Source organism: Hirundo rustica, chromosome 15, assembly GCF_015227805.2.
Source record: "Hirundo rustica isolate bHirRus1 chromosome 15, bHirRus1.pri.v3, whole genome shotgun sequence".
Lineage (NCBI taxonomy): Eukaryota > Metazoa > Chordata > Aves > Passeriformes > Hirundinidae > Hirundo > Hirundo rustica.
Genome location: NC_053464.1, coordinates 3,748,441 through 3,772,894, shown reverse-complemented (window position 1 = coordinate 3,772,894; position 24,454 = coordinate 3,748,441). Strand labels below are relative to the sequence as shown.

General features: G+C 44.5%; 1 protein-coding gene across 5 annotated transcripts in view; it reads right to left on the bottom strand.

The window, feature by feature from the left end:
• Positions 1 to 24,454, bottom strand: part of RBFOX1 (RNA binding fox-1 homolog 1) — a 1,151,472-nt gene that overhangs the window by 611,067 nt on the left and 515,951 nt on the right. Inside the window, exon 1 of one of the 5 annotated variants that reach the window (XM_058422644.1) lies at positions 11,327 to 11,365. The exons of the other annotated variants lie outside the window; for them this stretch is intronic. Coding sequence (XP_058278627.1) covers positions 11,327 to 11,350 — 24 coding nt within the window. The 5' untranslated portion in view covers positions 11,351 to 11,365. Of the gene's footprint in view, positions 1 to 11,326; positions 11,366 to 24,454 lie in introns of those variants that run through there. 5 annotated transcript variants of the gene reach the window in all.

The window sequence follows — 24,454 nt, the reverse complement described above, 5'->3', positions numbered from 1 at the left end:
ACCATGAACTTTTAATGAACAAATTTCAGCTGCTCCCAGCCTGGTGTGCAGTTCTTGGACATTCCTGACGAAATAACTTCTTTTGCATTATCCACTTTTGTGTATAAATATATAACAACATACAACAGAAAGAGAAAATACATCCTTCCTTCCTGCAGGAGAAAGCCTGAGCAGCACAGCTCATCGGCATTCTGGGCAAGAGTGGCTCTGCTTCCTGGTCTCCAATATATTCTGGTGATGTCATGACATTTTTATTTTCCATTAAAGAAAACCTTTCATCATTTACTACTCCTCATTTTAATGAGCATCCTGAAAATTCATCTATTGTTTAAAAACATAAATAAGATATCCTTCAGTTTTGCCGTATTTTAGACTTGCTGAGAACAAAAATAATATCGTCCATATAAAGTACTCTGGAATTTCTGCTTTTAAATATTCTTTAAGGCTGCTGTATTCCCACAGGACTTCATCAATACATTGACAAGTGTCCACAGCATGCAGAAATCTGAATTGCACATCTCAGAGCCACAGGGAGACAAATTAACTCTACCAGAGATCTTTGCTAAATATGTTTTTCTTCCTTTTCCCACAATCCATTTGAGTCAATCATTGCTGTAAAAAGATTAATAGCATAGGGCATCTTGTATTCCCAGAAAAACATAGAACTTGGTATATCTAGTCAAATATGTTCAGAAGTAGATTAGACTCAGACACTGAAAAAAAAAAAAAAAAAGCATTGAAAGTATTTAAGTCTGAAATAAGCCACATGCAAGAGAAACAGCATCAGTTACTGCTTCATAATCTGGAGAAGAAGGGCTTTATAGACATTGCTCATATATGTTTGCACCCCCATGAATAGAAATATTTAAATAGAAATATAACAGAAATTTTAAAGCTGACAGCTACTACAGAATGCAAAGAGAAGTGCCAGGAAAACATTCACTGTCCATGGGAGTTGTAGGCAGCACAGTCAGCTGGGAGGATGGCAAGTCACTCGACAACCATCGCTGCAAACAAAGAGAAACAAATAGCAAGGTGCAGAAAATCCAAGTCAGCAAGAAGGGATGAACACAAACCACAGCGAAGGTGCTGCATGAGTATAAAGGCTAACGTGGATTTCCACAGCTCAGCTGAACAGGGTGTTGAAATATCGTATAATACAGATTATGCAAGTGTTAAATGCAATATATTCACAGAACCATGGTATAGCCTGGGTAAAAGTGACCTGAAAACTCATCCAGTGCCACCCTGCCATGGCAGGGACACCTTCCACTGTGCCAGGCTGCTCCCAGCCCCAGTGTCCAGCCTGGCCTTGGGCACTGCCAGGGATCCAGGGGCAGCCACAGCTCTCTGGGCACCCTGTGCCAGGGCCTCAGCACCCTCCCAGGGAACAATTCCTGCCTAACTGCTAATCTAAAACTCCTCCAGTTTCAGGCCAGTCCCATTTGTCCTATCAGTACATGTCCCCATGAAAAGTCCCTGTCCAAACACTCAGTGCTATTTCTTTGGGGTTACTCTAATCCACTTTTCATTTTCTTCAATCCTATCAGTTTTAAATCACCATCACTATAGTTTTCATAATAGGCACTGTTGCAGGTTTGTACAGTTGAGGAAAAACAAACAAACCAACCACAAAAAACAAACAAACAAAAAAACCCCCACCTAAAAATAGAAAGAAGAAATATGAATGATCAGGTTTTCTCAGTGTAATCTACAATTATGGATAACTCCTGGCACAAGTGGCTTAACCAGTTTACCAAACCCTCCTCGACACTTGAGAAATGCATTTCAATATTGACAGACTTGATTTCCTCTTTCTGCCTTTCACACCACACTAATGGGGTCAAAGTCAGGGTGGGAGGTGTAGGGGTTCTATCTAAAATGGCTTAATAGGCAACACCCTGCAAAACAGGGCTAGAAAAGAGCCGGAGCAGGCAGATCCTACCTAGAGAGCAGGTTTGTGATACGGGCAGAATTTGTGTCTGCTTCATCAAAAAAAGCTGAGCCTTTTTTGGTGATTTCCAGCCCCCCAGTAAAACAGTTCCCTGCACCATAAAGTGTCCAGGTCTTGGGAGCAGAGCTTCCTTGATGGGGAGATGATTTCCTGGCTGGAGATGAAGCGCTGACCATGGTTATTAGAGCTGCAGCTCCTTCACCTGCGTGGTTTTCGTAAGTGTTTCGGCTCTGCAAGAGTTGATGAGCAGTTTAACATCCTGCTGGGAAAATAATAGCTTCTACATCCATGTGGGGACCATTCCAATTCATCTTGGGAAGAGAAGTCTCTGTAGGTGCAAAGGCTCACACAAAATATATACTTTTAATAAAGCATTTAGAGGCAAAAAGAATGATACTGACTTTCTATCTCAGTTAAAGACAGGCTCACGCTGGAAAAAAATTTGTTCATGTTGGACAAGTGGTGAAGCTGATGGGTCTAAGGCTTCTGTTTACAGTGTACCACACACTTCTAGATGGATCCTAAGGGGATTTATCTTTTTGAAAGATGTTTTGGTTTTGTTAAAATTACTGATTTTAAATTTGATGGCAGTCACTCGAAAGACTGTTATTTTCAAACAGCATTACCACAACAAAAATAAAAACTAATCTAGACTAAAGCAGGAATTTTATTATTCAGAAAAGTTCTGCACCTCTGACTGGTTTGAGTACATCATACCAAAGCAAGACCTCACTCAAGGACGGGAAAAGGCTCAGCTTGAGGAAAAGCCACAGTAAAGAGGCTCTGTTAATTAAGCAAGAAGCAAGGTTCATATTTAACACCACGGAGAGGTGGAACTTTGAACTCGTCAGTGCAGGCTCTTCCTCCAGGAGATGGATAAAGAGATGGAATAATCCCTGTCACGAAGTTCACCTGCTGTCCCAGTGCCAGGGCACCAGCTCGAAGCCTGTCAGAGTTCCAGCAGCGTCGGGGTGATGCTCTCGGCCACAAGAGCTTGTTTTGGGAACATCTGCAAGGAGCAGGGACTTGGGCACAGTGATCTTTGTGTGGGGCCCTTTTTATCTGGGGGCACACAGAGAGGTTTGGGGGCACACAGAGAGGTTTGGGGTTGCACAGGAAGGTTTGGGGGCACACAGAGAGGTTTGGGGTTGCACAGGAAGGTTTGGGGGCACAGTGAGTTTTAGGGGTACACAGAGAGGTTTGGGGACACACAGTGAGGTTTGGGGGCACACAGAGAGGTTTGGGGGCAAACAGTGAGGTTTGGGGGCACACAGAGAGGTTTGGGGTTGCACAGGAAGGTTTGGGGGCACACAGAGAGGTTTGGGGGCACACAGAGAAGTTTGGGGTCACACAGAGAGTTTTGGGGGCACACAGTGAGGTTTGGGGTCACACAGAGAGGTTTGGGGTCACACAGGAAGGTTTGGGGTCACACAGAGAGGTTTGGGGGCACACAGAGAAGTTTGGGGTCACACAGAGGTTTGGGGGCACACAGTGAGGTTTGGGGGCACACAGAGAGGTTTGGGGGCACACAGAGAGGTTTGGGGGCACCCTGCACACCCCGGGGCTGCTGGGACTCAGTGCTGGAGCTGAGCTCAGCACAGGGCGTTGGCTGTAACTGAATGTGATACAGGGCATAGCTCTGCAGGAAGGAAAATCGCCAAAATCTGTTTATTAGCAGCATGTGCAGCGAGGCTGGGCAGCAGAGTGAAGCCTTGTTCTGCTGCAGAACCCGAACAGGTGACACAGAACTGTTTTACATAAAGGTCACGGCTGTGCCCCAGCAGAGCTCGCTTGGCAAGGACAGTAACACAAATCAGAGCACCACCAATGGGCTGTAAAATCATCCCAGCTCCAAAATTCTCTGCTGAGAATCCCAAGAGAGGTCATTTATCAAAAAAACTTCTGAATCTCGCTAAGACAACAACACTGCCTTAACATAATCACATTTTTTTAATAAGAGCTCAGCTCATCAATAGACATTTTTCTTTTTTTAAGAATTGATTTAATAATGGCTCCTTCACAAGCTCCAGATTATCCATCTTGGAGGGTTTTTTGGAATGGAAACAGGAGACTTGTTTCTCTGACAAATTTAAAGATAATTTTTTATCTTAAGCTTTCCACAAATACCACTTTTGTATAAACTGAGAAAAGCACATGTACAGTATCATTTAGCAAAATTAACAGAACTATTTTTACACTGATGACACTAAAATAAACTCAAAATATACAGAAGAATAAGGCTCTTTTTTCATCTTCTCTCTACACACCCAATAAATGGCTCTCTGCATATATTTCATATAAAGCTTGACACAAAACTCAGGCAGCCCTAGATCTAGCTATATTTCACAGTTAAAGTGTTTTTAATTAAGAACTTGTGAAGAATCGAAATAGATGTGCTTCAACATCACACCAGCAAGATCCAAAGCAACAACATACATGGTAAAAGCAACAGGATACCCCAAAGAGCCCAAATCAGCAGCCATATGGTCCAGGACACACATTCCATCTGTTTTGAGATAGAATTAGAAGATTATTCCATCCATTATTGTATTTTCCAACACAGAATTGGGAACGGTGCAGTAGAAGGCTGGTATTTCATTAATATTTCCAATCCTGTCCCAATGGTGTGTTTCAACAAGCAGTACAGAAATTCAACAAATTTAACCTTGTCACAAATTGTCTCCTTCCTTCAAAATGTTGAAAGGGGAGGTGGGAAAGGAAGGAGGGGATTAAAAAAAAAATGAAGATATACATAGATATATCTTGGGATAAAAAGCACCTAATCCCAGTTCAGCTCCCAAACAATAACTCTTCTCAAAGAGCAAAGAAAGGGGAGGTAATTTCCCAGGGACGTCTTCTGGGGTGACAGAATATGTGGATTCCATGAACTGAAGGCAGCTGTGGAGCCCATCCATCGGCCCTGGCAGCCTGGGGATGGCAGGGCCACGCTGGGGTTTGCTCAGCAAAGGGACAGCTGAAGGGGAGTGCTGGCCCCAGGGTTACTGGGACAGGCTGAAAATGCCCACTGGGCTGCCTGGGAGGGAAAAACACCAGCAGTGCTGAGCTGAACCTCTCATCAAACACCTCAGGCATAGCCCATGGCTCCCCCAGCACTGGGAGCTGTCCTGGCCAGAGGCTGCATCTCCTGGCTGTGCCCCAGAATGGGGACAAGGGAGGAGGCAGGGATGTCACACACTGCTGACTCAGCACTGGCTAGTCTGGCCCCAGAGAGCTGGACACAGAGCCACAGTGTCACCCTGGATCAGGGACACACAGGGATATCCAGAGCCACAGTGTCACCCTGCCACAGGGACACACAGGGATATCCAGAGCCACAGTGTCACCCTGCCTGGGGACACACAGGGATATCCAGAGCCACAGTGTCACCCTGGCTCAGGGACACACAGGGATATCCAGAGCCACAGTGTCACCCTGCCTCAGGGACACACAGGGATATCCAGAGCCACAGTGTCACCCTGCCTGGGGACACACAGGGATATCCAGAGCCACAGTGTCACCCTGGATCAGGGACACACAGGGATATCCAGAGCCACAGTGTCACCCTGCCTGGGGACACACAGGGATATCCAGAGCCACAGTGCCACCCTGGATCAGGGACACACAGGGATATCCAGAGCCACAGTGTCATCCTGGATCAGGGACACACAGGGATATCCAGAGCCACAGTGTCACCCTGCCTGGGGACACACAGGGATATCCAGAGCCACAGTGTCACCCTGGATCAGGGACACACAGGGATATCCAGAGCCACAGTGTCACCCTGCCTGGGGACACACAGGGATATCCAGAGCCACAGTGCCACCCTGGATCAGGGACACACAGGGATATCCAGAGCCACAGTGTCACCCTGGATCAGGGACACACAGGGATATCCAGAGCCACAGTGTCACCCTGGATCAGGGACACACAGGGATATCCAGAGCCACAGTGCCACCCTGGATCAGGGACACACAGGGATATCCAGAGCCACAGTGTCACCCTGGCTCAGGGACACACAGGGATATCCAGAGCCACAGTGTCACCCCTGGATCAGGGACACACAGGGATATCCAGAGCCACAGTGCCACCCTGGATCAGGGACACACAGGGATATCCAGAGCCACAGTGTCACCCTGCCTGGGGACACACAGGGATATCCAGAGCCACAGTGTCACCCCTGGATCAGGGACACACAGGGATATCCAGAGCCACAGTGTCACCCCTGGATCAGGGACACACAGGGATATCCAGAGCCACAGTGTCACCCTGCCACAGGGACACACAGGGATATCCAGAGCCACAGTGCCACCCTGCCTGGGGACACACAAGGATATCCAGAGCCACAGTGTCACCCCTGGATCAGGGACACACAGGGATATCCAGAGCCACAGTGTCACCCTGGATCAGGGACACACAGGGATATCCAGAGCCACAGTGCCACCCTGGCTGGGGACACACAGGGATATCCAGAGCCACAGTGTCACCCTGGCTGGGGACACACAGGGATATCCAGAGCCACAGTGTCACCCCTGGCTCAGGGACACACAGGGGTCCCCAGCAGGTTTGCAGGTCACTGTGACAGTGCTGACAATGCCCCAGGGTCATGTGGCAGCCGTGCTCCTGCCACCCACAGAACTGTCCCAAATTAGGGAAATTGTGCTTTTGGGAAATGCCGTCTCTCCCCTGCTTTAAAAAACCCCACAGGAACATTGTAAAATGCTATAGCTCTGCCACTTCACTCTTACAACTTAACCTTGTTTTCTTTTTTCCTTAGCAGTGCACTGCACTCTCTTCAAAAGTTTCTGCAACTAATTTGTGCTGCTAATGACTGTCAGACAGAAATTCTGGGAGGCGACAGGAACAGAACACTGGAATTTTTCCTTATTTGCCCAGCTGCTTGTGGATGTGCCACGCTTCAGGCCACTGAATCAAGTGAGGAAAGAGACAGAAGTTTATATTACTAAAGTACCTGAATGCTGACAGACAACAAGGAAATAACTGTGCATGTGTTTTGCAGCGGTGAGAATCTATGCATCTTCTTCACACTGCTGTGCAAGGGTGCAGCTCTTACTTGGCTACAGCAAATGAGGTACCAGCTTTAGGAGGGGTGGAAAAACACTGCTCCCTGGCAATGAAAATACATCATTTTAAGGGCTTAATTTATTTCCTTTATTTGGTGATATTAGTTCTGGGTGCTTTCCTGCAGCATATCGGGTCTCTACAAACCCCAGTATCACTGTGGCTAATCTATAATAACATAACTATCTGCAGCTCATCCCATCTCCTGCGCCAAGCCATGAAACTCAATTACCAAGTGAGAAAAAAGTGGGAAAACCAAAACAATGATGTGGAGCGGGTGTCAGGTGTCAGGGGAGCTGCCACAGACATTGCTGTGTGCGGCTGAAGCGCTTCAGAAATTGGGAACACCGGGAGCAGCCCATCCCCAGCCCACGCAGGGCAGCACAGGACAGTGGCATTTATACAGAATTTATCGAGGTAAGAGGCCCCAAGTTCAACCTGTCCTCCCCCCGACCCCTTATTTTACCTGAAATAATGTTGTTGGTGTGATACAGCATTTACACATCGAGGATTTTTACCTCTCCAAATAGGCAATCTTTTCTACTGTGTTTTAAAATGCCAGTACATCGGAATTCATTACGGAACCAAACAAAACCACTATAACACATGCATTTAATAGAGAAATAAACTGCAGCAAGAAACGGGTTTCGGTATTTAATGGCATGAATAATGAATTAAAAATTAAGTTTAAATTATGTTGAAGGTCATAGAAAAAGCCTCAAAGAAAGATAGTTAAACAGACATTAAAAGGAAGATTTAAATAGGTGATCTTTTAGTATTCTAGCAAAAACACTCTGTCTTTCACTCTTTATTTAAATTAAAATACCACTCAGTGACTGACCTTTTTAACATGGCCTAAGGGAGCAGGGTATGATCTTGTTAGAAAAGAAGTGATATTAAAAGAGCAATACTATTAAAAAGCAGAAGATGATGGAACCCACAGATTAAAATTTGTTTGCTCAGGGAAGATAAACTTTTATGAAAAGTCCTTCCTGCTACAAACAGAGACGACTACTGCTCTGGTTACTGTTGGTAACCAGTTTATGGACTGGGTTAATAAGGACTGTCCTTGAAAACAAACCACAAAGCTAAATCCCAGGTTTGCTGACATTTCAGTGTCCTTCTTTTCAGCACCTCCCTTGGTGGCCAGCTGCGGCAGAGATGGGCTTCTCTAACTCAGCTCCTGACATTCCTAAGTGGTGTCCTTCAGCTTAACTCCCCCACTTCCAGACTGGGGTCAAGAGGGGTCACACATCCTGCCCAAAGGCAAAGGGGAGGGCAAGATTTTGGCCTTCTGAGAAGTTTACAGAAGGCAGAGAGACTGCAAGACTGGATGCACCATGCAGAGACCCCACCATTGTCACCAGCGAGCAGAGACAGCTCTTGAGCAATCTTCACCTGACTTTGATCTCTGCTGGTCCAAGTCAGCCTCCAAAACCCCTACTCCCCCTGCCTCAGTGGAGTCTATCCTCAGAGATGGAGAGATAGACATGGAAATGAAGAATGCCTAATCCCCAGCAGGAATTAAACAGCTGCAACAAGTCACTGATCCATCCTTTCCAAGAACTTCCATCAGAGGCCGTGTCCTCACCCCTCTGCACAGCAGAGAGCCCTGAGCAGGCAGCTGAGCCCCTCCTCAGCATCCCGGCACCAACACGGAGAGCACTGAGCCACGCTCCCCATCCCCACACCAGGGCACAGGCAGTGGGCTGGCACAGAATTAAACTCTGCCATTTGAAGGTTTTACACTTCACCGCTCGGAAACTAAGAAATGTCTGTTCTGTCTCTGAATTTCCATGTGGCTTTTAATGGATTAAAGCATCACTGTCATGACTTGGAGGAAATTCATATAAATTAGATGGCTGGCAAAACCTTGGGGAGGTTGTGTCCTTGATTTCACTGAACTTGTCTGGTGTATCAATTAGTGCATTACTAATTAAATATAAACCTCTAGAAGAATAAACTGCATTCAATGAAGCAACCAAAACCTGATGTCAGAAATTATGTGTTGTTTAAGGGAACACTTCAAAATAAACGTATCCAGGAAATCAAACACCACGGTCCTCCTACCAGAAACCCAGGTGAAAATCCCCCCAAAATGCTAAACAGGCAAAGATTTAAAATCTGAGAAGCTGCAGCTTCTCTACCTCCTTTGGGTCCCAATATTCAAACATTGCCAAAAAGGCAGAACCATGTATGTTTATATAGGATATTCTACAATTTTTTGAGCAGGAGAGATCCTGTTTGATCCTGTTGTCTCCTCATGATACTGAATTTGCTGAACATGCTCAAAGATGACAGCTCCTGTACTAAAAAAGAGAATAAACTGGAAGCCCTCCAGTTCTTTTGCTGCAGAAATGAGCACTACCAAAACCAGGCATAACCTTCTGAAATCACATTTGTGTTCACTCCTTTCAACCTCCTCTTGAGGTAAAAAACACAAAAGTCACCAGCCAGGCCAGGAAGCGTGGACCATTCCCTTGGAATGCAGTAGATGCACTGTAAACACTTTCTTCAGTTTAATTTGTGGCTGGAAAAGGATTAAAGCAAAACAGTTCTGAGAACTAAAATTAAGTCAGTGTTGAGGGTTGGATGGGTTTCTAAAAACAAGCATTTCTATGAATTTATACATATTGTCTGATAAATTGCTGCATTTTTCTCCTCATCTTTACTGAAATTCAGAAAAATTACTCCAGTGATGGGAAAGATACAAATATAACCTTTTCCTTTTCAGATCTCAGTATAGCTTATTACAGAAACTGGTCTAGTAAAACAAAAATACCAAAGCAAACGATAACAAATAAACCAAACCAAACAAATAAACAAAAAAGAGCAAACCATTTGTACTTATCTATCCTTAAAGTAAATCAAGGTAATTTGAACTATTTTAACCTTGCCTCTTTGCACAGAATTTCTGGAGTTTTGTTGTACAGAATGGAGATGATGAAACTTTCTCTAACAAATTCTTTGATATTCACTAATACCAAAAGCCTTCTGCCCTTTAAAATCTCTACATGCAGAAGGAACTGGAACAAGAGAAAACAATCACAAAACGAGATAGTCAAGTTCTGGTGTTGAAGATTCAGAACACAGACATATGATTTTAAAAAAATCAGAATCTATTTGACCCAACTCACATTTAATCATTTTATTTTCAGATTACCATGGAATTTTCACAAAAATTGTGTCTCCTTCAGTAATTTTTCTTAAGAGTTTTTAAAAAAGAGTCTCCATGATTAGCTAAAGATATAATCAAATCCATGGTGATGTGGGGCTCTCTTGATTTTGAGTCCAAAGTCTGAAACACTGCTGGATTGCTAAAAATTCTGTTTCTATTCACTTTTATTTGTAGCTAAAACCAACTTTTTGAATTTTGAGTTAAAAGGCTAACATTGTGTCTTCCTGACAAATAAAGCATGGAAAAGCCTTCACTGGCAAGAAAGCCAAAGCTGTTCCCCAATTATTTGAACAGCACTTTCCTCTGACTATGTTGGAGATGTTCCCAAATATCTTAAAAATCCAGTGTTGCACGAATGAATTCCAAAGAAGGAGGTGCAGGGGTGGGCAGGAAGGATTAGCACTGAGTACAAGTCAGTTTAATTTGCAGGTATCTGAGAGGACATTATAACAATGACATGAATAAGGATAACAAAATGTTAACGAAAAAGCACTGTCAGTAATGATACATTCAGATAAATGGCAAACCTACTCGCATGAACTCTATCATTACTGCTTCAATCACAGTCATACTTAAACTTTGGGGAGCTAATTTCATTTATAAATTCTGCTGCTGCACATCAATTATCAGCAGCATTACTAACAGTGAGGCACAGAACCGCTGTGCCAGGGTGACTGATTGTCTGGCATTAGCTCTGATAAGAGAAGGGTTGCAAACCCCTTTATATGTCAAAAACCTGCGACAATAATAGGCATAAGCACCAGTTATACTCCTCTAACTTCCCTGCCTTCCTGGAAATTCATTATTCTGTCTTCCCATTGCTGCATCCTCTCACTAAAACATATAAATGCCAAAGAGCGCTGATCTTCCTCACAGACAATTTCCAGAGTCTTTATTGTGAGAGAATTATCTGATTCAAAACCAGAGTTAATTCCCCGAGCAAAATATTTGCGGCCGGTCGATTTGAAGATCAGTAACAAAATTTTGATTTCAGGGCATTACAATCAATCCTTTCAACACAGTTTAGGAAAAAGAGAAAAACTCAGCGCCAGCCCTTCTGTAGAAATTTCTCAGTGTGGCTCCAGGAAAGGGGGCAGAAGGTTAGGAAGACTTACCCAGAGGTGGTGTTGCCACTCCATCACACGCTGCCCTGCCCAGAGCACAGCGAGAGCGGCAGGAGCTGCCTGCTGGACATGCAGCCTGAATGCCAACTGCCTGTGACATTGACTTGTTTCCAGCCTCTTGTAGTGCTGCCGCTATCAGTGTTATATTTGTATAGTAGAATAACATGAAATATTGATTCTGGAGTGCTTATCAACTGGTCCTGCTCAAAATACTCTTCCTACGAAGTTCAGCGCTGCTTCTCATGCAGAACCGGTGCCGTGTATTTGTGCAGGGAGCTGCCTGCTCTCTCACAGCCCTTTCATTTCTTTCCTTGAGACATAAGCAATAACTTTTCAAAATCTGGGAAGGGTGGGGAAAGACACAAACAGTGTTTTCTGAAATTCTATGAACTGCCCTTTAAACAAATTTAGATTTGACAGAATGACTTTAAAAGATGACGTCTCTTCCGCCCTGGCTTCAATCACTACTCTGAAACCTGTCCCAGGGCAGGACAACGACCAGGAAATTTCTAATTGCAAGATAAATTAATAAATATTCTAGGCACTTTTTTTTTGTTGTTTTGCAAGAGGTATTTTGGGCATTTTCTCTGCGCCAACACGATAAGAATAAAAACCGAGGCTGCTGCCCGTGGTTTGCCTCTGCAGCCTGCCAGGGGCGTGGGATGTGCAGGGGCACGAGGGATGCACACCACAGACACCTGCAGCCGAGCCACAGACACAGCTGGCACGGCCAGTGACAATGTCTGCACACCCAGCCACGCACAGGTAACTTCTGGAGCTCTCTGGGTTTCTGCTGGCTGCACGATGTGCTATCAATTACAGCCAAACAATCAAAAGCAACGGGACATATTCCACACCACCGGCCAAAGGCACCTCCTTCCCCGCTGCTTTCACGCCCATTTTTGATGCACCCCAACACTTGTACTCACTATTAACCTGTTTAAAGCAGCTGATGGTGCAGCCAGTGCTGTCACAGCAGTGGTGGCAGGGCAGACAGCAGCAGAGTCCTGAGGGTGGGCTGCTCTCACCTCTAGACCCCCAAAATGCCAAAGCAGACCAACTACACAGATGTGGCACTCCTGAAAATCCAAACTGAACCTGGTCACTGTCTTTTCAGCAGGTCAAAGGTTCATAATGTTGGAGTACTGATAAAATCAACAAAATCAACAGTTAACTCTCAAACTCACCATTGAAAAGATTAAAAATGCCTCACTAAGAGAACTAAATAGGGCTAAATAGAACTTGTGTGCTGCAGGGTTTTTTTGTTGTAACTATTTCAATTTTGTTTTGGCTGAATCCTTAAGACCCTGAAAAGTCACTCAGTAACAAAAAATTTATTTCCAAACTGGCTTTTTTTTTTTTTTTTTTTACCCCTGAGATTTAATGCAATAATAATGCATTTATTTAACATTTTACCCTGTAATGTCTCAGGAAGTAGATTCTATTAACTTGCTAAGAAGACCCACACATCCCAAACAAGATAAAAGCCTGTACTTCAAAGACCTGCAAAAAACCTTTCAGATTTAACTGGAAGATTCTACCACAGAAGTTTATCATGAGCTGGAAAACAGACAAAAATATCATTCTGCAAAACCTGAAAAGTAAATAAGAAAAAATGTTTCATTTTACATATTTAGTTATTCATGGACTTGCACAAATACAAGTAGAATTTGTTTCACTGCAGTGACCATTTCTCTTTGATACCAAGAAAAAAATTCAGCTCACATCTATACAACTGCACATAATAATTTAGTGGATTATTATAGCTTTAGAGTTTGCTTCCCTAATGAAAATAAGCCTGCTACAAACAGAGATAATCAGATGTATGAAGAACCACTGTGACTCTGATTAGCTGTGATACATGAGTCATCTGTAGGAGCTGGAGTTGAGGCATTCCTTCCACCAAAAGACAGCACCAACCTCCCACTGAAACCAGCCCCCAAAAAGCCCCAAATTTCAACAGAAAGGCCCACGAGGAGGGAAAAATAATTTAACTCCACACAACAGCTTGCTGATCACCAAGCAAGAAGAGCTGAATTTCTTCCAAACCTCAGCAGCAAAATGCAAACATTTCCCCCCACGCAAAAAACACAAATAAATCAGTGTTGGTGCAGCCGAGAGCAGGCAGCACTGCCCACTCCTTGCAGCCCCAAGCAGCCTTGCCCAAAACCACAGAGTTTAGGAAACAGATGTTTCGTTCTCGCCTTCAATCCCACTATTTGACTATTCAATTATTAGAAAATATTCTTTTATTTATTATTTCTCAGGTCACTCTACAAATGCAGCTACGCACAGAGAGCTGCCTGGGTGTTATAGGAACTTCTGGCTGGGCTCAGTGCTGGGTTTCTCCAGAGCAACAGGATTTTTTTTTTTTTAGTAAGAGTATATTGATTATCTGTCAGGCACCATAGACAGATGGACAGTATAAATAGCAAACATTTGTGTGATAACTTAAGATTTAGATTTTAATTCACTTCTGGGTGGGTTTTTTTTTCCCTAGCATCACTTTTATAAAATCAACACCTTAGAGAGATGAGTAATGGCAGTGAATTTGGATTTATAGCTATAATAGTCCTAACACTAAAGTAAAAGTAGATGCTGTATTTCTTAGAGTTTTCTCTTTAAAAATTTTGGTTTTGCATTCAGACCTGCTGTAATTTTGGATTATGGCTTGCCTAGCAAGCACAACTTTACTTCTACTTAATGAACTTCTACTAAGTCCATTTAAGAGGTGCACAAGTGCAATAATTATAAAAACAACTCAGCTTTCCCAGCAGGGCATAAATCCAGCAGTGAAAGAGGAAGAAATACACCTATTTCTATCCCTTTTATCCTCTAGCTCCTTTATTTGCAGTTCAGGATGCCAACGCTGCAGAAGCCTCTTCCATGCAGGAACTGATGTGACCAATATTTAATTCAAGAGCCTTGATCTACACGGACCCCAAACCACCAGTGCTCAGCCACAGGCTGTGACATTGGGTTCACAAACCTTGCAGCCCTGACACCCATCAGGAGGAACTCAGAGTCCTGTGAAGGTGTGAGGAGTTCCCTGGCACTGCCCCATCGCTCTGGCCAGCTGCTAATTCCATCCTAAGGAATTCCATCCGGGCACTGGATCAAACAGGGAGTGCTTTGTTTACATGTGCCAGCCTGCAAGCAATCCAACTTGAACAACAGCTTGGCAAAGGGTTGAGCACCACGAATCTGCACCCAGAACCTGCATTAAATTAACATTTAATATGTGCTATGTCCTCTCAACAGCAGATGACAGAAGTTTCACCATTAACCATTTCTTCACCTGTACTTTTCCCATTTGAAATAAAACATCTACAAGTTAAAAAAAAAAAAAAAAGCATGACAGCAAATATATATTAAATACCTTAAAATGGGTCTGAAGCACTGTATTACAGCCCAAAGCTGTCACCTGAAAGCTCCTTTTTCAGGTTCCATTTTTGCCCTGATTCCTCTGCAGCCAAAGATCAGCACAGAGAGCTTCCTTCAGCGCTCGGCAGTGACAGGCTTCCCCTTCCCCAGGATCAGCACAGGTATCTAGGGCACCACAGAGGATAAACTGCTAATAAAAATAATTCTCTCTTCCCCTTGGGATTTCTCCTTTCCTGAATTTCATCTGGGCTATACCTCTGGTTTGGCTTTAGCTACTGTGAGCCCGCTTCCTCCTCTTCCAGCCCTTCTACAAATACACCATGACCAAAATGACTGATGAGGTGTTTATTACATAAAAAGCAGAAAAATCAGATAACTTAAAAGGCAAAACATGACAAGGAGGGTCAAGAAGGTTAACTGCAGCAAAGCCGGTGTCCTGGAGTGGCTCATGGGAATGATGCATGATCTGAAAATCTTCCTGGACTTTTGGAGGTGCAGGGGGTGCTGCTGGTGCTGCACCTGAAGCTCCAGATGCTGCTCTGAACTGGCAGACCCCGTGCTTTGATGACTTGAGGACACAAACTCTCAAGATTCAGACTGGTGAAGACAATATCCAAAAACTAAGCCCATAACATGGATTAAAAAAAAAACCTAAAAAAGGGCCAGCACAAATAAAGAGAAACTGGCTGACACTGATCACAACCTCCTACAGGAAACTTTTTCGGTGCAGATGTGCATTGAACACACATCTTGATCAATCCTGCAATTAATTCCCAGTGTCAAAATTATTATAAGAATTGCATGACTACACTATGAAATCTGCTTGCTGCTTAAGTGAAAGCAGGTTGACCAGAATGAGGAGTGAAAACCACTAGTGTGGTGTTTCTGAATATACAAAATCAAATTCTTTTTTTCAATATGCAAACATTTAAACATTAGCATCCAGCAAATTACATAAGCACTTGGAAAGTAAAGCACTTCACAGATATACTCAGGACACTTGTTCTTGTACATGAGCAAAGCAGAAATGGACTAAAAATAATGTGAGTGTTTCTACAACACAGAGAGAGAGGGGGAAAGAGAGCAAAATCTTAATCTCACTAAAACTATGAGGATGGCTGCACTCAAATCTCAGGTTTTTAGGTAAGGTAGTGTCAATTATTTTCAAAACCTTAAACAGTGTTTCATAAAAAGCCATTTCAGAAAAAAAAGTTGGTTAACCTTGAAGAGTTACCAAATGATCCAGCCCACTCCAACCTTATCAGCAGTGAATTAACAGATCTTAGCAGAGCAAGGCAAACCCAGTCAGCAGAGATGAGTGGCAATGGAACAGGGCCCAGGACATTTCAGTGAGCAGGGAAATCAGCAATGAGCCCACTGAGTGGAGTGGGTAAGAAATAACTTCTCCAGACTCAATGCACTCAAACAGCTTTTGGTTCAAGATTTTCCTCCTCTCCAAATTTCTTGTCCTTTGACAAACACCGAGGAACCAGACTATTTGATACACTGGATATGTTACTGCTATTTTTTAAAAGGCTTCAATACAGCTCAAGTCTTCAGTAGTACTTTGCAACCTGTCTAAATTCAGGAAATAGATAGAGATGATGAGAATGAAAATGTAGCACAGTGCCCTTCAGATCCTCTGTCATTTGCTATCTGAAGTATGTAATTAATGCCAGGGTATCTAGGGAACATAAAATGCAGAATGTGCAGAACCTAAAGTGTGTTATCCTCTGTGACTGCAAGTACAATAAAATATCTGACATTTCATATTGATCCTAGCCATAATATAAGAATTATTTTAAACAATAAGTAAAATGAAAGCAGCCACCTACATTCACTTAATACTAGAACTAAGTAAATGTTAGCCTGCTATCGCAGGGAGGCACAGACTTGGCTCACTGTATGGGTATAGTTAAGACTGGCATTAACACTCCCTTCATGCCTGGCACCACGTTCTGCTCTGCCCTGTCACTGACCAGCCAACACAAACTGGAAAACAGCGCTTCCTAACGCTGCCTCACCTCGAGTTCTGGGTGCAGTTTGGGGCACCAGCACAGAAAACACATGAAGCCCTGAGAGAGCATCCAGAGGAGGCCACGAGGAGCAGCTGGGGGCACTTGGTCTGTTCAGTCTGGAGGAGCCCAAGGGGAGACCTCACTCTGGTCCTCAACATCCTCCTGAGGGGCAGCACAGGGGCAGCTCCAATCCCTGCTCTGGGACAGCAGCCAGGGAAGGGCTGGAGCTCTGCCAGGGCAGGCTCAGCTGGATCCCAGGGAAAGGCTCTTCCCCAGAGGGTGCTGGCACTGCCCAGGCTCCCCAGGGAATGGGCACGGCCCGAGGCTGCCAGAGCTCCAGGAGTGTTTGGACCGCAGTGCCAGGGATGCCCAGGGTGGGATTGCTGGGGTGTCTGTGCAGGGCCAGGGGGGAGAGTGGATGATCCTATGTGTAGCAGCGTGGAGATAGATGGTGGTTGCTGCTACCTCTCCCCAAAAAGCAGCTCCCCTCCAGAAGCCACTCAGGAGGGCACACAGGAGGCACTCAAGTTCCACACTGACACACGCCACGGGCAGCTCAGTGAAGAAAGGCAGGAAAGGTCTCCTGTATAAAGTTCCACCAAGGTTTATTTTGCAGACTCATGTTGAAGGGTTCCCAGGACAGAAAGGCTCAGATCAAAGGATGTCCAGGGTTAAATGTGGGGTCAGAGGTCTGAGAGCACAGGGGAGGTACAAGGGCAGGGCAAAGGGCAGTGACCTACAGGGGACATGAGTGGAGACCATCAGCAATCCCACAGCCAATGGGGAAACAGGGAAAGGAGAAACCTCTCAAACCAGGGACACAGATGAACAATAGAGGTGGGCAAGACCAAGAGGCCAACAGGCAAAGCAAAACTGAGGTGGATTACTATAGTGCTGCAGAGCACCATGGGGGAAAACTTTTTTCCTCACCCTAAGTGCTGTGGCATTTTTGAAGCCTGTGGTAGATTGTCCAAGGGATTGTCCTGGAAGTTCCCCTTATAGGCTCCAGGGCCTCCACACCTGGGTCCTGCCAGCTCAGGATATTCTGTCATTCTGTCTGGCAGAATCTGTGGCTCATCCAACCACAGCAGCAGCCGTGGCAGCAGTGCCACCCCAGCTGTGCCAAACCCTGACTGCCCAGTCCAGCACTGACTGCTGCTGCAGCAATCACAGCACACAGACAGAACAGCTCTGGCAAACCCGCCCTGCCTGCTGCAGCTGGAGCTCCTGTGGCCCTGCTCAGCAGCTGTGGCCCTGGCAGGGACACCAGGGCTGGTGGCTACCAACACCCCAGCCAGGGTTAGACTGTCTGATGGAAGTGGGGAAAGATAAAACACAAACCTGTCTCGGGTTGCAAATGCAAGATGTATTCTATTCACATCTGTTGAGACTGGATGAAGAGATTTTTTTCTTTATCTCAAAATTGGGGGGCGGGGGGGGGGTGGTATCTTCTGTTAATGGGCAGCTGTTAAACCAGCTGGAGCAGTGTTCTTTCTCTCTTCCAGGACCCATCCTCCCTGCAGGGATCTCTGCTGTTCATGGGCCATCCAGGCTCACTGCAGGGCTGATACAATTCCATCATCCATTGGGAGATGCTCCACCCAGGGGAGGAGCCCAGCATTCCCACCTGGATAAAACCTGAGATTGGGAACGGCAGCACAGCCTGTGTGCACTGGATTGCCAGAGGAACACCAGACCCATCTCACCACCACTGGACCTTCTACAGGATCATCTCTGCTCCAACAGAACCACATCTGTCACTGCAGGAGGACTTGACTGCACTGCTACCAACACCCTGACCAACAGCGTGTCAGGTTGTGTTCTGACTCTGTCAGTGTTTTTTTGTTGTTCATTTGTTGTTTTTTCTTGTACCACTACATTTTTAATATTCCTAGTAAAGAACTGTTATTCCTATCCCCGTATCTTTGCCTGAAAGCCCCTTAATTTCAAAATTATAATAGTACAGACTCCATTCCAAGAGAAGCTCTGGCTTTTCCCTGGAAGACACCTGTCTTTCCAAACTGCGACAAAACCACACACTCAGCAGCAAGCAAAGAGTAACCTGCACTGGGTTCGACACCACGATGGTAAAACATCCCCCAATCAGGCAAGTCTGTGGCAATAAACCTACTGAGGAGAAAAATGCTGGGCTGGGGAAAAAAAACTTTCCCTTCTTGAAGATCCAGCTGTCAGGACTGCCATCCCGGCAATTCAGAGCACACAAAGGAATGATGGTCCTCAGGGAGCTTTTGGTACACAAGCAAACACTCCAAGTACAGTTCAAAAGTTCTCTGGAGCAGCACATGCATCTCAATAAGTCGAGCATTGAGGAAACAATTGTTCCCATCAGCTGACACTGGAGCAGGCACTTCCCCACACTGCAATAGGGTGAGCAATGCATCACCCCGGTATTTGTGCCCTACCACTCCATTACTGCTTCTCTATAAAATTACATTGCTGATAAAAATTTATGTGTCAAACATTTTTGTGATTACAGACCAAAAGTCAAAATTTGCATTTAAATAGATGTATTAAAAACTCAGCAGCACAGGTAGAAGAGGGAAATGCTGTTTTAAGGAAATTTAAATAGGGAGCATGAGCACAGACAGGATTTTTCTTCTTAAATGATTTGAACAATTTTGGTTTTATTACTGTTCTTGGGTCCAATTCAAAGTCAAGATTGCACCATAGTATCCTGTACCCCTGGACTCATCTCAGGCTGAGCTCGAAAAAATAAGTCTCTTCTCATCTTTCCCTTGGGAATGACCCCATTTGTTGTAAATAAAGTGTTTTTTTGTTCACAGTCCAAGCCCACACTTTTTACCAGCTTGCAGCCCAAGCCATATTATCCTCCTTTGCTCTCAAGCTCTTCACTCAGCTTTCTTTGCATCAGCCACCACAGGCTCAGCTGCAGCCATTGCATTTCTGTCCAACAGCACAGCCACCTCTGAGAGGGATTTCACAGGATATTCTGAGCTGGGAGGGACCCACAGGGATTTCTGAGCCCAGCTCCTCGGTGCATCACCCATACACAGCCCAAACCCATGACCCTGGTGATATCAGCACCGTGCTCCCACCAACTGAGCTGGTGAATCGTCAGTGTACAACCTAAAACTGCATAAGAAATTCTCTCATTGCCTGACATCAACTATCCCCTTGGACTTAAAGATATTTTATTGTGGCCCTCTTTATTCTATAAAGGATTTCTGATGTTAAAGAAATCCTTTTTCTGACCTCTTCCTGGTACCTTTTCTTTCTTCTCAACACACATTTTCTGTGTGTTGTCAAGATTTAACTTTAACCCTTGCCTCAAAACCTGATTTTGTACTTTCAAAGGGCACCTAAATCTTGGCAATAGAATGCCTGTGCCCTTTATAGCCCAGCTGGGAGCACCAACACATGTTCTTGACATAAAAGCCATATAAATCAATGCTGTGTAGTGCTACTTTTTTTTTTTTCTTTCTTTCCTTCCTTTTTGTCAGGCTTTCCAACCATGATAATGATACAACGTGAATTCCATTACTATTAATGGAAGGAGTTACATTTAAATGTTGTCAGTTTTAGCTCTGCCATGAGTCAATGCCTTCCTAAACATGTTGGGTTTTCCAAGAAGAAACTGCTAGAGAATCAAACCAGCTCTTGGAAACACAGATGTAAGTACAGCACAAAAACATCATAACTAAATTACTAATTTAGGTGCATGTTTTCTGCCTTCTTCAGTCATTCTGTTCTTTCCTTCATTTCTTTGACACAGGGAAAAAATGTCTGAGAACAGAAATTTCGAGTATAAATAGAGGATTAATCATGAGAGGATTTCCTGAAACAATCACAGCAAAACTTTTCTTCTTCCCAGACAATCCCTAAATTTCTTCAAGGAAACATTTTTAGGGAATTTAGGAATACAGTCAGAAGCACAAAGAACATCACACAAGCAAGTGTACTTTTCTGTGTTGACTCATTCTGGCCTTGCAGACAACTGTTACTGGCAGCAAAGTTTTCTCATTCTCCCTCCACAGCATAGGGCTGTTCCCAGAGCATTCCCTTGAGTAAAAACCGTGTCCAAGACATCAGGAACTTCAGTGCTGCTCAGGAAATCATAGCAGCTCTTCCCTGCCAGTGGTGGCTTGCAGACAACCAACAGCAAACCCAGATTAAATCCTGTATGGCAACATTTCTTCCAGCTGCCTGTCAGACTCAGTATATTCCTCATTTACATTAAGCATATTTCAGGAAAACCTTTGCCTGCATTTTTATGTAACACATTTAATAGTGCCGTTTTATGGAATACCGTGAGGTATTTCAATTACGTTTTTACAATACAGCACTCGGGGCGACGGCAGGGTGATTTTTCAGGTAGCAGATGTCACCTGACACTCACAGATTGCTGCCTGCTCTCCTCTTTCTTGAAGCCACTGAGCAGCAGCAGCAGGATGCGAGGGGCAGGTGTGAAATCCCAGCTCAGGTCGAGCCCAGTCCCAGCAGGGCTGATGTCCAGGACACCCCAGCCTGGTGGAATTGACCCCAGCAGCCAGAGACAGAGGGGCAGACCAGGCTGCACCAACACCTGTGTGCTCCTCACTCTGCTCACTCAGTATCTCCCCTTCCTAAACTGATTTCATAACATATCAAATCTTCACAACTCTTTCCTATCCCTCTTTGTGCCGTTTTTTCCAGAGGTTTTCCTGCCTTTTTTTTTTTTTTTTTTTTTTTTGTCGGCTATTGCACACACAGCATTGTTTCCATTAAATTGTCCATTAAAAACCTCATTTTGTAGGATTTCTCCACAAAGATATCTAAATATCTGACTTCTCTCAGTGTTAATGGGATTGAGGCACTACAATAAAATCATGGATCTCAGCTGTAATTTTTATATATATAAATTAAAACTTAGGTTTTTATTTTGCCCTCACAGGATATATAATTTAGAAGTCATTTAGAGTTTGGGAGTTTCTAATGGAAATAAATTTACAAAGTCCACAAAAAATTTAATATCTCTTCAGTGAGCCTTGCAAAGATCTAAACCACCCTTTTCTACTTTGTTTTAATACTATTTCCAAAAGCAATTGATTTAGTGTGGGGATATATCTCTGTCTGAATATACATTAATAAAACGTAACTATTCTTATTCAAGAGACCAGACAGAAATAAGTTGTTAATCTGTATCATCCATCTATTGGCCTTCCCATTCAACTATGGGGCATTCTTTACTTATTCCTTTGTCTCTTCTGCATGGGGTTTTTGATAAAATAATAAATATGAAAATATTTAGGGACATGTGGGGTTTGGACTATGCTGCCATGTACACATGAGCATGGGGCATTGAACAAGAGTCAACACTTGATCTCTACCTCATATTCTTTGTGTGCAGAGGAACAGATTGCAGTTATTGGGCTGTCACCCACAGCCCCTCCCCTGTGGGTGATGGTCACCTCAGCTGCCCCCTCGTGCCACTGGACATTCCCCCTGGAATGGGCAGAGTGCACTGAGAGCCTCCATCCCACTGCAATTGACTGGAAAATCCTACCCTGGCCCTGGAAGTCCAGTATTACCAATCTTTCCAAGAATTCTGCTGCCTGTGGCAGAGTTCCCTGACCCAAGGTACCCCACAGCCTCTGAGCCCTCCGTGTGCTCCAGTGGAAAAACCTTCCCCTTCAGTCCCCAGTGACCTCTCCCTGCCATGGGTTGTTAAGGCAAGACTCTTCTCCCAACTTGTCTCTGTGGAAAGAGATGGAATTTCCTATAAAATGCCCCCTGTGCTTGTCCTGCCCTGTTTAATGCATTCTCTAGGCAGGGCCGTTGAAGGCAGCCCATGGAGTGTCACACCTGCTGAAGCCTCCTGCATCCCACCTGAGCCTGTGGCTGACTCTGAGCAACAGCAAACATCAGGAGAACCAGGAGTGGTGGCAGAAATCCCCACAACCAGAGGGGCAGAGCCAGGATAACACAAAACTCCTTTCCTTCCTCCTGAAAGGCGCAGGGAGAACCTGCACTGACACACGTGGAGAACCAAAGGGGTCAGGATCAGCTTTAGGAATGATGGCAAGAATGCAACAACCCCAGCATCTCCTTAGAGATTTCTTCCTTCCCTCTGTAAATACCGCAGCAAAAAGTGTCCAAGGAATAATGGCAACCCAGATCCCTCAAGAGCAGACCAAGGTTCACACCTGAAGTGTTTCACATGCACTGTCCTGGAATAATTCTCTTTCAATGACCATCTCTAGATTGATCTGGCCTACAACAATCCTGTCCCTTGAACAAATAATGAGGTTTTGCCTGGTATCACAGCCCTGAACACTGGAAGGTTTTCCTCCTCTTCCCTCCCCAGCTCTCCTGATGTCCCCTCCTCTGGAGAGCAGGGCATTATTATTCACTAACTGCATCTTCGGAGAGGTTTAATCTCCTAGCAATTACCAGCAGCAGAGTTTCATTATATGTACAGTATGATAAACATTGCAGAGGTCTCACAGCTGTTTGTGGCTCAGTTTTAATCCAGGCACACCTGAGGAGAGCAGGGATGTTAAGGAATTTTAAAAGTTTTCCAGCCAATACCATATTTCTAAAGCTTACAGACAATTGTTTTACCCAATCACCGAAAGCACACAGACACCTACTTCAAACAATACTTACTTGTATGCTCTCCAGCAACAATAAACAATATTCCATTATTAAGCTTAAAACTTTTTACTATCTTACTAAGCATATTTTTCTACAGCTTTAAAATTTATCCTAACCAAACTTAAAACTCACTCTATTGTTTCATGTCCTTACTTACTGCACTGTCGTAACTCTTCCTACTTTCAAACTTTGCAATTGCAATTAATTCTAAATTCTTTTGCTCTGTTTCTGAGGCCTGCTTTCACAGCTTTCTCAAAGCTTTATTACCTTTAATATTTCCCACACAGGGACCCCCCGGTGCCTCCTGCCCGTGTCCCTGCAAGGGCAGCTCCGGAGCCAGCACCAGGGACAGACGGACACAGGGACAGACAGACAGCTGGGACATGCCCTGGGACTGCTGCCACGGACTCAGAGCCTCCAGGGGACATCCTGGCACCTGCCAGAGGTTCTGATCAAACTGAGGGTGCATTAGTTCAGGTTATAATCCTAAATTCCCCCTAATTTTAAATGGAAGCCCTGCTCAAGTACTAAAGCAGCTACAGAGCGTGTGTAACCTGGACAGAAAACACACTGTACATCGTGCCTGCACCTCGTTTCCTTACAGCTGGGAATGCTGCAGGCTCCAGGAGGAACATCAGGCTCTAGTCACCATCCTTAGGGGGAAAAACTGCTGAAGAGCAGTGCTGGAAATGCAAGAGAGAGCAGCGAGACCACTCCTTCACAGAAACACAGTGCTCCTCTCACTTGAGAGAAAATCTGATGCCAAGTGCTTCACATCCCAGGACACACCGCAGTATTTACAGTCAGTTTTAATTATCCATTTCATAATTGGGTTTGTTGCAGCAGGTGCTTTAAATCTGGGGATGCCTAAGCCATAATTTGTTCCATCTCAAACTTTTACCACCACGTAAAATGACAGTAAAAAGGCACGGGTCCTCCCTGCAGCTGGTGTAAAAGGTGTGACACTACAAGAGAAATCTTTGCCAACACAAGTTAATTTTCCAGGGCCCGAAGAGACAATTGGGCTATTAGACGCACATTCTGAAATAAGAGCAGGCAGCACATCCCTGAGATGTTTCTGAGCATGCCACCTCTACCAATC